Below are 15,713 nucleotides of genomic sequence, written 5' to 3'. Positions count from 1 at the left end.
AATTACATAGCTGTGATTTCATTCTGTGTCTTGCTTACCTTGGGGATTTTAAAACTGGTTTTATACCATGATTCATTAAGTAGTTGAGGATTGCAGAAACAGTTAAAAAAAGCAAAGCTATACTCTAATCTTATGTAAAACTTGTTTATTTTCCTGGAATATGATTTTCCCTTCTAAAGTGTATTCAGTTGCAGTTCCGATGTGAAATATGAAGGGTTGTACACAAATAACTTTAAATTTACACATTGGCATGGGAGCTGTGCATCTGGACTCCCATTATAGCTGGTGAAGGTTAATACTTGTTTCTAGACTTTTGTACTTTTTAACTGGAAATACTTGTTTATTAATTTTTGTGGCCCTTGGTAAAGGAGTTGGTTTGCTATTTTAATTTTAAATTACCACAACTCTCAAAAATATTTTTTGGCTATTGCCTGCAACTATAAAGTGCTTTTGTTACAAGCTGATTTTTTACTTATATTTTGTGTACTCGTGTGTATTTATAATGTTCTCAACAGTATTTGAGTTTGTTATTACTGCTGTAGTTGTACTTACTTTGTCTTATTCATTACTTTCTGTAACTCTTGCTATAAGTTGTTCTTTCTTCATTTCAGAGGCTTAACAGTAATGTTTGAAATAATGAAGACATATGGCCATACTTATGAAAAACACTGGTGGCAAGATTTGTTTCGGATTGTCTTCAGGATATTTGACAACATGAAACTGCCAGAACAGCAGACTGAGGTGATAAAAGTGGAGGAAGATAATTTACATGAGAACTACATTTACAGTAGCAAACCTGTAATATAGCTCTGTCAAGTAATGTAGGGTAAACCTCAAAACTTGGATGGTGGACCTATGGTTCTAGTAGCCTTGTTTTGTTTTAGTGGTATTCTGTTGACAGGTGTCACTTTTTTCATTTTTTTAAAGCCATTTGTGTAAAAGGCTTAGTAGTTAACACTAGGAACAACAGAAAAATGGCATAAAATGCAATGTATCTAAGGTTTGTAAGAGCTGTAGTTTTACATGTGATGTTTGGAATCTAAGACACACAACATGCTCACTTGAGTGAGACTTAAAACCAGCAGTGAAGTCACAATTAAATAAGTTCTGTTAGTTCAAAAAATTTGATGACGAGGCAAAAAAACCCAAAACTCTCAGCCGAACAGAAACCAGAAAACCCCATAACCAACCCACAAACAAATAAAAACCACCCAAAACAGCATTGTGCTGTCATTTTTTGACCAGCCATCCAGGTTATGATCTGTCAAACCAATACCAGGTACTGTTCGTAAAAACAACTGAAGTGGGCTTTAAAATGTAACTAATGTGTAAATTATTAGTATTAGAAGTTAGATCAAAATTGTCAATTGTTTTGGAGGCTTTGTCTGGCTATTTATAGTAGGACATATCTCACTTGATACGTTTTTTTCCCTGGAAAATGCTTTAACACAGCTTTAGCTTGGTGTTACATCGCTGAGCTAGGATTGGGCACTAAGACGATTGTTAATGTTTGTCTGTTCCTGTAGTTCTTTTTAAACCTGCTAGTTAGCAAAGCAGAAATTGAGGCTCTAAATTTTGAGGTTTTGGGATACAGAAATGAATTTCATGTCACTATAAAGCAAATTGAGTAAGTAAAAATATTCATCTACATGTGTATCCAGAAGTTTCACCTTAAGGTTGTAACTCTTCTTTTTTTTGACTCCTAGAAAGCCGAATGGATGACAACTACCTGTAACCATGCACTTTATGCAATATGTGATGTATTTACACAGTATTTAGAAGTACTTAGTGATGTTCTTTTGGATGATATATTTGCACAGCTGTACTGGTGTGTGCAGCAAGGTAGGAGCTGTACAAATTATGTTAAAACAATGTTAACATTTTACTCTGTTGAATGTGAATAAACAAATATACTGTTTGTCTCTTACAGACAATGAACAACTGGCACGATCTGGTACAAACTGTTTGGAGAATGTTGTCATCCTTAATGGTGAAAAGTTCACCCTAGAAATCTGGGATAAAACTTGCACTTGCATGCTGGATATTTTCAAAACTACAATCCCTCATGCGTAAGACAACTGTTAATATTTTTACTTTGTAAAACAGTTTAACTAGATGATTTACCCATTTCAAACTCTAGATATCTTGTAGGTGGGGTGAACAAAAAGCTGTTAAGTGTGGACTAAAGAGAAACAGACTTACTTGTAACATGATGATAAATTAGGTGTAGGTATTCTTCTGTACTGTTAGTGATAAAAAAAACCCAAACAAACAAAAAACCACCCCCAGAATGTAACATGAATCAGTTTTAAGGTTTTGGATTTTTGGAGAAGTACTGATTTTTTTGTTATTTTCTTTTTTGTAATATAAGATGCAGGCTTTACTGTTTGTAATTGCATGTGGAGCTTTTTCCATGAAATACTAAAATACTCCAACAGTCTTAGAGATTTAAGTGTCTGTGGTTTATGGTTAATATCCATCATATGTTTATATGAATCTCAATATTTTTGCAAAAATTACCTTGGATATTTGATACTCTTTCTATTCATACAATAACTCTGTGTGAGGTTTCTTGGAGTAAGTTTCCAAGTACTGTGTTTCATCCAGCTCATATTGTTTGCTTCTGGGACCTACTTTAGGCCTGAAGAAAACTGAAGCAAAAGAAATTTCTTGCATGTCAGTCTTACCTTAGAGTTGTATATCAGATAGCACTGTAAGAGAGTTTCATTCTTCCATTAAAAGATAAAATCTGTCACTACCTCACCTGTTTTTTAATTTAAGTAGGTATAAATTAATTCCATCATTATAAAATGAAGCTGAAGTATTTGGGAGCTAGCAAGATACTCCTGCATTTTGATAACTTCCAGAAATAAAACTGGAACCCAAATCTCTGGATGTAGAAGTCCAGTTGAATTAACCCTAACTTACTATGGCCTGTACTTGGAAAGATTTTGAAGTTAATATTCACTAGCAGATCATTTGCTTTAGTTTCAGCAAATTTCTGGGTATTCTTATAGTTGAATATTAGAAACCTTTCTAGAGCAGCATTTTGGGTATCTTAATATGTAGACATACTAAAAATATTCCTGTTGCCTTTAGTTATATCTAATTTGAAATATGTGCATTATTCACTTTGATGTTGAGGCCCTTCTGCTTCTCTAATGGGTTATTTTTCTTAGGAGAGTATCTAATGCCTTCCTTTAACTTTCTCTTTCTTGCTCTTTTAATCTTTCTGTACCATCTTTTGAGAAATTCATTATATTATTCCTTCATAAATTTCTGGGAGGTTCCCAACTTCTGTAGTCTTTTTTTTGATTTTATGTGAGGGCACTCATCATTTTGTCCTCCTCTTTCTGAGTCCTAGGAGACTTTTTTCCTCTCTTTTTATGGGATGTGGTTCTTTTTCTGAGACTGCTGGTTTGGCTGACATTTCATATTTTGGTATCTTAGTCCCTCTATTAGCCCTTTTTCTTCCAATGGAAATTTTCCTGCCCTCCCATCCTTAGTTTTTTATTATTTTCTTTTTTGACAATGCAGTTTTAATACTCAGCTTGTTGTGGTGGCTGCCTCAGTGCTTAGAGAAGGCAAATGATCTTTTTTTGCCTTTATTTTTCCGTCCCTGGAAGTAACAGAGTAGTTAATGTTGAAATTAAGACAGATAAATCACACAGTGGTATATATGAAAACTTCATGGGCAAGTGCTTTATTGCCAATTGTCTTCAAATAGTCAGAGGCTATGAATCTCTGGAGTGTAAAGTATCTTTTGGCAGAAGTTCTTATTAGTCTGATCAGGTAGGGTTACAGTTGTTCTTTTTTAGCATTCATATGAAACATCTTCCAGGTGTTGTGCAGCTTCTCTAATTTAAGAGCTGCAATATTGGCTATAGGAGTTCTTAGTTGCAGTATCAGCCTCTGCTGGTTTTTGGCAAGTTACTTTTTTGCAGAGAGTGTTGATCATATTTCCTTGTTTGGAAAATGTACTATAATATTTACTCAGCTACCAATTTCTGCAAGGATCACTTACTAGAAAACCACAAACCATTCTGCTGCCAAGCTTCTACTGGTCGCTGAGATGCTGATAGCTGAAGATACTAATTGCATAATGGCACAGAATGGCTAAAGTTGGAATGGACTCTGGAGGTTTTGTGGCCCAACCCCTGTGCTTAGGTATGGCCACCCAGAGCATTTTTCCCAGGACAGGTCCTGACTTTCAGATATCTCCAAGGAGGGAAGCTCCACAGCCTTTCTGGGCAACCTCTGCCTGTGCTTGATCACCCTCACAGTGAAAAAGCATTTCCTAATGCTCATAGGGTACCTCCTGTGTTTGTGCCATTGCCTCTGGTCCTGGCATTGTGAATCACTGGAAAAAGCCTGGCTCTGCTTTACCCCCACATTTCAGATATTTATAGTATGTTGATGAGATTTCCTGAGCTTTTTCTTCTCCAGGCTAGACAGTCTCAGTTGTCTCAGACTCACCTCATGGGAGAGATGCTGTGGTTCCTTCCTCACCTTTGTGGCTCCTTGCTGAATATTCTCCAGTAGGTCCATGTCTCTCAACTTGGGGAGCCCAGGACAGGCCACTGTGCTGAGCAGAGGGACAGGGTCCCCTCCCACTTGCTGGCAGCTCTCCTCACACAGCCCAGGATAGTATTTGCTTTCTCTGCAGCAAGGGCACCCTGCTCTCTCACATCCAGCCTGTTGTCCACCAGGATCCCCAGGGCTTTCTCTGCAGGCTAAGCTGCTTCCCCACTGGGCAGCCCCCAGCACGTCCTGGGGCATGGGCTTGTTCCTCCCCAGGTGAAGAACTTTGTTCTTCCCTTATTGAACTGCACAAGGTTTCCATCAGCCCATTGCTCCAGCCTGTGGAGATCTCTTTGGGGAGCAGCATGACCCTCTGGTGTATCAGCCACTCTTCCTACTTTGGTGTCATCCAGCTTCCTGGGAGTCCTCTCTGCCCCATCATTCAGATCATTAAGATGGACAGATTGGACCCAGTATTGACCCCTGGGGTGTACCACTGGCCTCCAGCTGGATTCTGTGCACCTAATCACCATCCTCTTGCCTGTTCAGTCAGTTTTCAGTCCACCTCACTGTTTGCTTGTCTAGCTCATTGACTTTTGCTTATTTTAATAGTTTCTTTAATTTTCATTTTAGTTTAATTTCTCCTCTGTTTATAATTTTTGTTAATTTGAATTTTCTGAAGCTTCATGAGAGCAAGTCTTGGCTTTCTGGTGTTGAGAAGTCCAGTGTGTGTGCCCACTTGTCTTCAAAGAATTCAAGAGTTAGAATTGGTTCCTTGCACAAATTATGATGGTGTGGCCACTCTGGCTCATAATGGCTCATTATCCCAATACCTCAATTTATGTCCTTCCAAGAATCAATTCAGTTCTCTGTTCTACTTTATTTGTCGCCTTACTACATGGCTCAGATTTTACCTTTTCTTATCTCCAGTTTGTCTTTTTAGTTATCCAGTATTCAGTTTTCTGGAGATCAGTGGTATATTCATTTAGGATGCTTGACTTGGTGGGGAAAGGTCTCCCTAAGGAAATGAAAACACGAATGTCCAATATGTGTTACCACACACAGGTTGAGACTAAAGAGTTTGAGATCCTGATTCAATCCTACTTTGCAGCAGTAGATTAGATAGAACAAGAAATAATGGGACAACTTAGGTTATTTAATCCAATTTCCCTTAATTCATGGCAGGCACAGAGTCTCAGTAAGTTACAGTCACTGTAGAAATTTTTTAGTGCTAAGGTTAAGATCCTCAAGACAGAAGTGTCCTATAGAAAATCAGCAGGGAAGAGATCAGAAGTATTGTCAGTGATTTTATGCCTCATAACAGCAGTGAATCCTGAGTGGAAGTGTGAATTTTTAAGTGGAAAGAGAAACAATCCTGGAATATAGCCCAGACAGGGAATGCAAAACATCTCCAAATGTTTGTGTGATTTATTCTGCAGTAGATTCATTCCTTATTCTAGATCAAGCTTAAGGCAGTGTGAGAGAAGAGGTCCATTAATGGCACTAAACCACTGCCTTAAGACAAATCCAGTATTTCTGAGAAAATCTAATCCACCTCAATATAGTCCACTTGTCCATCCAAGGTAGTTGGCAGAAATGTTGAAGTTCAACAAACATAGTACTTACACTTTTAAACGTGTGTGAAAGAATGAAGTGCACTTAAAACTGAAATTAATGCAAAAAGCCCCCACCATGTTGTAGGGGACTTTTTAGAGTGTTGGTTCTGATTTATATTTGAAACTTAGTAAATTTGGGACTGGTTTTGTGTTTTCAAGGCTGCTGACTTGGCGACCAGTCGGTGGGGAGTTCTGCTCTGGCTCTCCCTCTGATGCAAAAGAAAAACTGGTAAGCTGCTGAAATAAAACAATAATTTAAGATTCCAAGAGCTCAGAACAAATGTGTTGTGATGTAGAATAGGTGAAAAATATACTTGATTTAAATACATTTTTTCAATTTTGATTTACTTCATTTTTTTCCATCTCAAGTGCTATTTAATGTTTTTAAATGGCAAGGAGTTAGTTTATAAAGAAGCATGCATTTGTTTGCAGCAAGGTTGGCTTCCAGAAATTGGCTGTAGGTAGTTACCTATGTTTGTTTTAGGTAATATCCTGTGTCTGGCAGGTTTCTCTGATACTGTATTTGGGCTTTGAGTTGCTTGGGTCATGGTTTTCTTTCATTTTGATATATTGGCAAGAAGAGAAACTGCTGAAGAGGGTTAGATTGACAGATTGACTTTTTCTTTTTTTGCCTCCAAATTTTCTCTTGTAGTAAGACCTTAAATATCTGTTTAAAGTAGAAAATTCGTATAACCATCAGATTTCTTAGTGTTGATTGAATAAATTGTTGTGAAGTCTGGATTTGCCTGCAAGTGACAGCCCTGTAGCTGCTTTGCTACTGATGAGAGAGAATTACTTTAGCTTTTGGACATTCTCACAAGATTGCTGCATAAAGTTCTTTATAGATTAATGAAGCACTTGATACAAGTTGCTCAAGGATAATGACCCCAGATGAGTTTTTACTAAGAGAGACTGACTCCCTCCATTTATCTTTATGAAGTGTTAACATAATTCAGCTTAAACAGAGAGCAAATGATTGTGAAGGCCAGTTCTACAATATGGATATGGTACCTTCATCCTGTACCATGACTCATTTATAGTGATTTGATCTAAACATATTGGCTATATTTTTGATCCGTTTATGTCAAATATAATAGCATGCATAAATGGCACATAAATGTCTTAATCATGAGAAAATGGAAAGATTTTTTTCCCTTTGAAATAATCTACCATAAATGTTTTTAAAAATTATTTTTTTCTTCAGTGTGAAAAGATACCTTACAACTTCAGAATTAACAGAACTCGTATAATAAATGATACTAAAGGAAAAATATTTTGGCTGTCTCATTTAGTAGGATAGCATCTTTGCAGGCTTTGGATATTTTCATCTCATTTTTCTTTATGTTGCTCAGATATGATGGAGTGTTTTGCTGTCTGTAGACATGATACCTATTAAAACACATATTTTTACTTAGTAGAGATGAAAACCTTGGTTATCTAGTGGTAAGAGAATCTGAAGTGTTCTTTACAGGAACCTTACAGCAAACCCCCTACTCTTGATCTGGTAAAAGCTGTAGTAACTCTCGGGTGAGAGAAGAAATGCTTGGAGGGAATTCAAAAACTTATCTGAAAAATGCGCTCATTGCCTTTTATGGTACTTAAGTATTTGTTACTTGTTACATTTTCAGTTGTTTCTTAGTAGCTCATGTTTCTAGTGCATCTTTCTTGAAAGCTCATAGCAAATATGACTAAAGTGAATGAAAGGGTAGTGTTGAAACAGCTCTGAAGAGCACAGCCCTATTACCAATTACCAGAAGTTTTCTGTAAGTTAATTACTTAAATTTTCTTTCTTTCTTTTCAGGATACAATCTCGCAGAAGTCAGTAGATATCCATGATTCCATCCAGCCTCGATCTTCAGATGGGCGCCCGTATCAACCCAGCACAGGGCCCACGGTAGCTGAAGAAACGAGTAAAGCCAGGCCAGCAGCAAGTGCGTGCTCTGCAGTGCTTTGGCATCTCGTATCTGTTAAGAGTAGTATGGAGTAGATGTTTTGTATATTAGTGTCTTAGGGTGACTGTATGATGTTTGTATCCTCAGTGGTGTGTTCTGTTTATGCTGATACTAAGCATAAACAGTGGAGTGTTTAGTTATAGCCCCAGCTATGTCTTCAGAAAGATGATGTGAAGAAATCACGTTGTTTAAATTTTTGTCTTCATGTAGTAACATTCATAACAGAATTCTCTTGGTCTCCTGTGGGTCCACATTTTTGGCCTGTGTTTTAAAAATCTAAGAGTTCAGCTGCAAGATTCTAGGCTTTTTACCCAAAGCAAAATACTAAAAATAGAAGTCTCCTTACAATGTTGTGTGAGATTTCTTTTCTTAGGAGCAGCGATTTTTCAGTGCAAAATGCAACAGAAGCAGTAGCTGAAAAGGAATTTTGTCTATGATTTGAAGAGAATGTATCAAACCCTGATTTAAGATCCTTGTGCAGTTATGTGGTCGTGTGGTAATTAGTTCTTGCCACAGCTGCAAACAAGCAATGATGCCAATGCATTGCTAAGCCTCCTGCCTGGGAACAGCCTCTGGCTCTTGCTATTGCACTGATCCAAGTCACTCATTTTGGTGATTTTTAGGTAACAATGAACCAGGTTGACCAATGTATCACAGACAACTTAAGGAAACAGTTTTTTAAGAAGTTCCAGTTGGTAATATGGTGGTTTGTCCTGTAGTTAGTAATTCCAACAAGTGGATTCCAGGTTTGGTTTACACATGTGCTTGAAGTTAAACTGTTCTTCAACCTGTCCTCAAAACAGCTCAAAAAAATTCTTTAGTTAACAAGTAATTTTCTTTCCTTTAAAGAATTCCCAGAACAGAAGTTATTTGCTGCTCTTTTGATCAAGTGTGTTGTACAGCTGGAACTCATTCAGACGATCGACAACATTGTGTTCTTCCCAGCAACTAGCAAAAAAGAGGATGCAGAGAATCTAGCAGCAGCACAAGTAAGTGGAAAGGATAGGTATCTTTCTTTTTAACACCTTTTCCTCCAAAGGTTTTAAGATAAAGTTTCTTAAACTCCTGTAGCATCTGCTAATTCACAATTTTTACATGCGTTTGAGAATTTCCATTGGACTGTTGAGATCTTTTACAACGTCTGTTAAATTGCATTTGTTGTGCCAGGACAGCATTGTGGAGATTAAAACATGTGTTGTTCAAAGGGATTTATGTAACTGGGATGTGGATACAACCTTCAATACAGTGTTAAGCTTAAGTACAAGTACAGGTGTAAACAGGGTAGGAGTGAGTTATCACAGGAACTTACTGAAGACAGTTGTGAATTTTACTTCAAATCTTTTTTTCTCTTTTCCTCTTTTTTTCAATAGCGAGATGCAGTAGACTTCGATGTCCATGTGGATACACAGGATCAAGGGATGTATCGTTTCCTAACATCACAGCAGCTTTTCAAACTTCTCGATTGTCTGCTGGAGTCTCACAGATTTGCTAAAGCATTTAATTCAAACAATGAACAGAGAACTGCTCTCTGGAAAGCAGGTGAGTCCTCTTGGAGAAATACTTTGTGACAGTGTGAATTTTGACCCAAAAATTGGTCAAAAGTACTTTGATGCTAAATGTCAAAGTTGAAGCTTTAGCTCTGTAACTGTAGGATTCCTAAAGGGAGGAGACCTAATCTGTGGAGGTGCAAATATCTCTGGTTTCCTAAAATTTAAGGTTTCACTGAGGTAGCTGATTCTTGGCTGAAGGTGTGAGTCCCATGCTTGAAAGCTGTAGGCACAAACACAGGTTTCACAGCCACTTGGAAGCCGATATAAAAATGAGTGCCAAACACAATTATGGCACATAGAAATAGGTTAATTTTTAGCAATCCTCCATTGTACTAAATATTATGAGAAATTAATTACCTGAAGTGGTTCTTCTGTCTGTGTGCAGAAAATGCTTAGAGTAGTGGAGGACTGTAAGAAAAAATGTCATCTGAACCAGAAATCTAAAAGGATGCTTGGAATTGCTGTAGGTTTCAAAGGCAAATCAAAGCCCAACCTGCTGAAGCAGGAGACGAGCAGCCTGGCCTGTGGGCTGCGCATCCTGTTCCGCATGTACATGGACGAGAGCCGCACCAGCGCCTGGGAGGAAGTCCAGCAAAGGCTGCTGAAGTAAGGTCCATGGAGCTGAACCTCTTCGTGTCATTTCTGATGTTAAACAAAGGGGGTGGGTTATGTAAAAGGATAGACCTTCTCTATTTGCAGTAGACTTCTAGAGCTAACACGTGTGTGTGGTGGTCACAGCTAATATTAAGTTTCGTGTTCTGTGAGGAGTGCTGTTCCTCCAGCTACTGATGCTGTCTCTCCTTTTTGTTCTCATTACATGTTTTGTCACCTGTGTTTTTTGTATCATGTGGGTAGGTAGGGGCTTATTATAGCTCCTCTTTAAAAAGAAAAGCAACTATCACCTAAACCCTTTTTTTTCTTTCACTGACCTCCGGTATTTTAGGGAACTGGCACTGTTTGTTCTCATTTTCAGAAGTAGACACTGGGCTTAAGCAGCCTTGTGAGCGTACAGAGGCCTTTGGCTCTTGGTCTGAATATTTTTTGTTTATAAAGTTTTCAAGAAAGATGGAATTAGGAAGGGCTTCAAACCTCAACAGCAACACTTAAGACTATGACTTAAAGGTTCACAGACTAGGAGGCAGAGCTGAAAACTGCCTGGTTACATCAACATGAGATGTTCCTGAAGTCCACATGGCATTTTGTCACATGCCTCTCAAAGAGCACTTGTTATGTGTCAAATGTATGCAGGAACAGCATAATCACATTTTATCAGCTTATTTATTACTGAAGTCGTAGGACTTTGGGTTTGAGTTGAACAAAGTCACTGCTTTCTGTTGTTAACCAGGCTTAGAGCAGCTTTCAGAAAACAATGCTGCTCTACACCACGGCTCTACACTGCCAGAAGTTGCAAAGCCAAAGCTCTCTGCAGTAGAGCTCAGAAGGAAATGTGAGTTATTAGTTTTTGTGTCTTTTGTCTCCAGTGTCTGCAGCGAGGCTCTGAGCTATTTCCTCACTCTTACATCAGAAAGTCACCGGGAAGCCTGGACTAACCTTTTACTCTTATTTTTGACTAAAGTCCTGAAGATAAGTGATGAAAGGGTGAGTAACTGTTTGGAATGATGTTTCAGATGACATGTACAGGTAAGAAGCAGTCCCAGACTGGTTCATCACACACAGTTACAGACTTGACTTGAAAAGCTGCTGCTGCTCTGTAGACACTCTTGTGTTCAGGGAATGTACATTCAAACTGCACTTGACAGATACTGACACGAATAATTCAGTGTGAAGGTGCAGTGAGTGATAAAATAAAACGTGTCAGAGAAGTTTAAAGATGCTGTTAAATTGTTTTTACCCCTCTCTTGCTGAAGAAGACAATTAGTGATGATACTTTATTTAAAGAATTAACTCGTTTCTGCCAACAGTGCTGCAGATGCATGTACACCTTGACCTTCTCCAAAGCAATTCTGCAGTAAATAAATCCCTGTTTAATCTCTCTCTGTTTCTAAGAAAACTTGGCTGAAATAATTAAGTGAAAAAGGCCAACTGCAAGAAAAAACTCGTAATAGAAAAATATTTCCTCTTGGAGAATAAGCATTAATAAGGAGCTTTGTGTAGCTGGTGAGCATCTGTCAGAATACATCACAGCTGTCTTAGCCTTATTCTAGCACTGCTAATTTCAGTGGTAAAGGTGTTTCTGCTTGTCACTTTGTGAGTTTCTCACCTTCATTTGGGAGATTATTTAAAATTCTTATTTTGCAGTGTGCTCTCTGAGGTGTACCAATGTATAATAGTCATTTCTTGTTTGTTTTCTCCTCAGTTCAAGGCTCATGCCTCATTCTACTATCCTTTGTTGTGTGAAATCATGCAGTTTGACCTTATTCCTGAGCTTCGAGCTGTTTTGAGAAGGTTTTTCCTGCGGATTGGTGTGGTTTTCCAAATATCCCAACCACCAGAACAAGAGTGTGGAATAAGCAAGCATTAGCAGATAGTGATGTTCTGTTACAAAGTTTATATTCCTCAGCTAAATAAAAGGACCAGGTAGCTGGGCCATTCTGTCTGGATCTCCATATAAATGATTTCTTTCTCTGGCAACGTGTATCCAAGGGTTAACGGTACAGACGCTTACAACTGTAATTAAGGCTTGCAACACTCCAGTCCCTCTCTTTCCTGGCGGATTCTCTCTCACCGGTTTCTCTTGCCTGGCTCATGCTGAGCACAGAGCCAGTTTATAGCACAGTCCCCTTGTCAGCACGGGCTGCAGTGTCCTTTACTGTCCTAGACAGCAGTATAGCAACAGATGTTTGTGGCGGGTGTGAAGGTAAAATGTACCCAAAGAAACATATATATGTAAAGGTTTGAGCTTCTGCGAGAAGTACAACTCAGGAGAGCTGTATTTTGAAGGATAAAATGTTTATAGTGAAAAGAAAATGGAGATTATTGTTCATGGAAAAAAATATTTAGCAACTATGTCTGATACTCTTAAGATTTTTGCACACTCAGGCTGTCTGAGACATTGGTAATCATCCTTCTGTGAAAAATGTACAGAGATGCAGGTCTGTAATATAAACTCTTTAACACTATACAGTTCTTCCTGAATTATTTTATTTCTGTATTACTGATTTGTTGAAAGCCCATAACTCTTCCTTGTTTACCAAATGCACTAGAAGTTTGGGTTTCTTTTTTGGGTTGTGATTTTCTTTTTCTTTTTTGTTATTTTTGTTTTGTTTTGTTTCATTGTAGCCCAGAAGTTATTGTTTCTGACTTCTGTCAAGAGCAGCGGTAGAAATATCACGACTGACATAACTACCTGTAATATACTTGTTTTAGGGCTTTTAAATATAACGAGCCATTGAAATGATGATCCTTCAAGGACTGGAACTTGAATCACTGCAAACAAGTCTAGGTTGTGTCTGCTGTCAGATGTTTTTTGTTCGATGTAGATTTCACTCTTATGTACAGAATTTAATGTTGGATATATTCAAGTAACAAATCTGGCATGGTTTAGGGATGGTTAAATTTATTGGAAATGTATTCATACTGTGAATTGTGCTCTGATGGTTAACAGACAAGATTGTCAAGCATTCTGTATTACAATGGATGTAGAAATTTTTTTCAGATGGACAAAATGTATATGGTACAGATATGTAAAGTTTTCTATGTAAAAAAAATTCTGTACAACTTTCTGTACAATATTTGGTTCTCATCTGGCATATTCTAATCAGGTTATAGGTCAATAAAGTTTTTGAACTCTTTCATCAGTGCAATCAAAACCAGTCTAATCCACAGCTACTTGTTTTACAGTTTGCTTTGCCTCTCACACTTCTGTTTCGTAGGAGCAAGCCCCAGGCCCCAGGAGCAGAAAGCTGGGTGCTCTCCAGTTGACTGAGATGCCTCTTCTCACTGTTAAGAGACAAATTAGAGGGAAAAGGAGTGGGTAATTTAAAGAAAAGGTGGGCAGGGCTGGAGGAGAATAAAAGCACTTCCTGAACTGGTCATATGGGCCCTGTAGTGCTGCACAGGTAGAAGCTCAAGTACTGCACTTTGCTCTCTGGGGATTAAAATGCAAACACCAAAGAGCTGATGGAGAAAGGGGGAAGGGAATGGCTAGGATTGCAGTTCTGCTGACTTGGAACACATCAGCCAGCTCAGCCTTGTCAGCATCTTCGATTTTGTAAGTAAAAGTGAAATTGGATTGCTCTCCTGTGTTCCCACAAAACTCCTGACTGGCACAGGAGAGCAGTGTGAAGAGCAAGAAGGTTTGTGAGGGAGCCTCCTCTCTCTTTCAGGGCAATGAATCTGCCACAGACATTCACAGCAGGCTCCAGAAGTAAGTGTAAGCAGTTCAATGAAATAGCTATGGAAAAGCCAGAAAAGGGAATTAAAATGCTATGACCTGTGATTCAGAGTTTGGTCACAAAGTTAATTGAAATGGAGCAAAACCAAATAGCAATTACCAGTGTCGGAAGGAGAGAATTGAGGTTATTTGTACTAATTGTAACCTTTCCTCTAGAACTCTATTTTACTTGCTCAGTTTGTTGTGCTGTGTTTAAATCTTAAACTGCTGTGCTAGGCCAGACCTGAGGTCTTTGTCTGTTTGACAGTGATCAGTAATAATTTTGACAGTGAGTATAATGTGTCCCATCCCTATTCGTTGCCATGCTCTCCCCCATGGCTTCAGCAAACTCTTCTGAGACCATTCCCAGGGTGTTCCTGACACTGCTGCCCTGAGCACTGTTTAAACAGCCACTGTTCCTTGTGTGTCTGCCCAGTTGCTTTCTAATCATCCATATTCAAGATAGAATAGTGAGTACAATGAATTCTCTAAAAACTTGGGCACTTGAGGTTGTGGGGCTCTTTCTGGCTTTAAACCTCACTGCTTCATTGTTTCGTTGTGTACTCCGCTTTAGTAATGCCATTTTTATTTTACAGCCTGGCCTTTTCATGCCTTATTTATTGCTTATGTGGAAAAGGCCCAATAGCTGTTTAATTTTGGTTCATTGGGAGCTGAATTTTGGTGTCATCATAACTCTCCTGTGCCTCTCTTTAGTTCTTGCAATGCCAGAGCCGCACCAGATGTGCTCTGGCTTTATATTCAACTTGCAGCTCTCTGAACGCTCACATTTATGGTAAATGTCAAAAATCTGGTGTCAGGGGCTGAAAATAGATTCTCTTTTAGCCATCTCAATATCCATCAGGGCTGAGACTGCAGATGCATGTATTTTGTATGTCAGGCTGTCACGATAAAAAGTTAGGGAGGTAGAAAGGCCCTGCCAAAAGCTGAACTTTGGAGAGGCAGAGAAAGCCGAAGATAGATCTGGAAAGGGAAGATGTAAAGGACTCAGAGTGTCCCGGGCAGCATCCTGAGTGCCAGGGGAGGGTAGCTGCAGGGAGGAGTGGAATTCATGGTGCTAAGGGCTGCTGAGCAGTGAGGTTACAGTAATTTCAGTGGTTTCAGGCCACAGCACAGGTGAAGAAAGTAATTCCAAGAGGGGTTGTGCCACATCCTGGCCTTGAACTGGAGGAAAGGAATACTAGCTTCTGATGGTCTGTGGCATTTATGAAACTGACTGCACTGAAATGAGGGTTGCTTTTTAGGGGAACAGTTTAGAGGAACATGCTCCTCTCAGGGGAAAACTCCCATTAAAATTAAGGGAATAAAGAATAATTAAACTCTCTAGACAGATGAGGAAGACAAATTCTGTATCTAGCCTGGAGCTGGTACAGTGAATGTGTCTAAAAGTTGAACTTGTGAGGCAGAGCCATGAGAGCAGGTGACAAAGTATAAAAGGCAAGAGGTGGGCTTTGTCATGAGAGGGTGGTAAGTGTATTATAATAAAGCATTTTCACAAAGCTATTTCCCCTGTCTCTGGGAAGTCCAGACTGAAGCAGCCGTGCAGCCTGAGGCACCTGCTCCAGCCCAGCCTGGCGATTACACCAGTGCCCCTGCTTGAGTGGCTGTCATAGCCACACTGATGAACCTTCTTACTGCTGAGCCAGAAATTCAGGGTAAGAAGTATCCTGATTTGGTAAATCCTCTCTGGGAAGGAATGTGCTAAGCCCATGAAGAAGCTCAA

General features: G+C 38.9%; 1 protein-coding gene across 1 annotated transcript in view; it reads left to right on the top strand.

Annotated features, from left to right (window-relative positions):
- The window catches only part of ARFGEF1 (ARF guanine nucleotide exchange factor 1), an 84,524-nt gene extending 71,130 nt beyond the window's left edge, over positions 1–13,394 (top strand). Inside the window, exons 30-39 of the mRNA XM_014873011.2 lie at positions 612–741; positions 1,707–1,842; positions 1,931–2,069; positions 6,297–6,366; positions 7,939–8,068; positions 8,939–9,078; positions 9,460–9,628; positions 10,107–10,245; positions 11,121–11,238; positions 11,957–13,394. Coding sequence (XP_014728497.1) covers positions 612–741; positions 1,707–1,842; positions 1,931–2,069; positions 6,297–6,366; positions 7,939–8,068; positions 8,939–9,078; positions 9,460–9,628; positions 10,107–10,245; positions 11,121–11,238; positions 11,957–12,121 — 1,336 coding nt within the window. The 3' untranslated portion in view covers positions 12,122–13,394. The remainder of the gene's footprint in view (positions 1–611; positions 742–1,706; positions 1,843–1,930; positions 2,070–6,296; positions 6,367–7,938; positions 8,069–8,938; positions 9,079–9,459; positions 9,629–10,106; positions 10,246–11,120; positions 11,239–11,956) is intronic.
- Positions 13,395–15,713: the final 2,319 nt, after the last annotated feature.

The sequence above is a fragment of the Sturnus vulgaris genome, chromosome 1 (genome assembly GCF_052056855.1).
Source record: "Sturnus vulgaris isolate bStuVul1 chromosome 1, bStuVul1.hap1, whole genome shotgun sequence".
NCBI lineage: Eukaryota > Metazoa > Chordata > Aves > Passeriformes > Sturnidae > Sturnus > Sturnus vulgaris.
Note: the sequence above shows the minus strand (reverse complement) of the source record. Positions and strands in the feature narration are given on the sequence as shown.